Raw genomic sequence first — 1,414 nt, 5'->3', positions numbered from 1 at the left:
TTTAGAATTCTAGTTGTTTACTTAATTTTAATTTTATTACTTTGTAAGGTTCCTGTAGGGATTCTGAATTTAATTTAAGTTAAAATTTAAAAAAAAAATTTTGTTTAAATTTTCATTTATATTTTCTGTTGGTTCTTATTATTTTTTTTTTTGAGTTAAAAACTTTTATTTAAATTTTAATTATAAATGATAATTCTTAATAAAAATATATTGAGTATAGTTTTTAATTTGAAATAATACTTTTTAGTTTTTAAAAATATAGCATTTAATATAACATATTTTATAAGATAAATTAGTAATTTAAGAAAAAGGCTTTTAAATTTGAATAATATAACAATGAAAAATTATCCTATATATCCATATATACATAAAGGAGGAACAACTAAAAAGAAGGGAAGCATAGTTCGTGTTCAATTCAAACTCATTATTTTGTTGTATTTTGTTCTTTTTTGTATTCTTTTAGAAGTAAGTTTAGATTCAAATTAAATTCGCACCCATTTTCATAAATATTTATAAGATAAAGTTTACATGTATTAAAATTATATTAATCTAAGTATACTTTTTAATGCTTCAATTTTTGAACTTTATTTTAGTGTTTATTCAATCAAAAAAGCCAATCAGTTTCCATAATAAAATTTAATAAAGAATATTTGAGAATTCTAGCAGAAGAAGAAGAAGAAATTAAAAATAAAATTTTAAAGATGGATAATCCATATGGAATATATAGTATTCATTTTAATATTAAAACAGGTGCACTCATAGAAAGAATGTTATCTGATTGGCAAAATTTATGCAATGATTTAAGAAAAAAATTTTCTTCATATGAAAGAGAGTGGGAAGTAGAACATTTCGATCAATGGTATAATAAAATATCTGATGATATAAAAAGTTTCCATGAGGAAGTTCTTGCAGAGTATATACCAATATGGGTAAGTCGTCATAATGATAAAGAGTGCTATAAATATTTCGAGAAGAAAAGAAAAGAGTTGTCTAAGCTTTGTAATATATTAGAAGAATGGTTTATGAAATATATAAAAAAATGTAAGGATGAATGGTACCCCTCAAATTGCAAAAATGTTCCCACTTTTTATAAATCCATTTTTAAAAATAAAAAAAAAGATTATATGCCATTAATTAATAATCAAGAATAAAATTAATAAATGTATTTAGAATGTTAGCGGAAAAATATTCAATTCATTAAATTACGTGCTTAGAACTTTTATAATGAATTCTTGCCTTAATATATTGCTTCATCTTTTTAATTATTTATTCTTTCATATAAACTTTTTATTTAATGTTGGTTGGACAAATAAAACAGTAACAAAAAAAAATATATTATATTTTTAATAAAAATACAACACTAAATTATTATAATTTTTCATAATCTCTTAGTTTAATTCATTATTTAATTTAT

At 20.2% G+C, this 1,414-nt stretch overlaps 1 protein-coding gene across 1 annotated transcript; it reads left to right on the top strand.

Moving 5' to 3' along the window:
* Nucleotides 1-336: 336 nt before the first annotated feature.
* PGAL8A_00413900 (Plasmodium exported protein, unknown function) lies at nucleotides 337-1,151 on the top strand (the record flags this gene model as incomplete). Its single annotated transcript, XM_028672849.1, has 2 exons — nucleotides 337-408; nucleotides 594-1,151. 2 exons carry the CDS (start codon nucleotides 337-339, stop codon nucleotides 1,149-1,151), a joined length of 630 nt encoding a protein of 209 aa, XP_028529361.1.
* Nucleotides 1,152-1,414: the final 263 nt, after the last annotated feature.

This window comes from Plasmodium gallinaceum (genome assembly GCF_900005855.1).
Source record: "Plasmodium gallinaceum strain 8A genome assembly, contig: PGAL8A_v1_118, whole genome shotgun sequence".
In the NCBI taxonomy this organism is placed as follows: domain Eukaryota; phylum Apicomplexa; class Aconoidasida; order Haemosporida; family Plasmodiidae; genus Plasmodium; species Plasmodium gallinaceum.
This window is presented reverse-complemented; position numbering and strand designations above follow the sequence as displayed.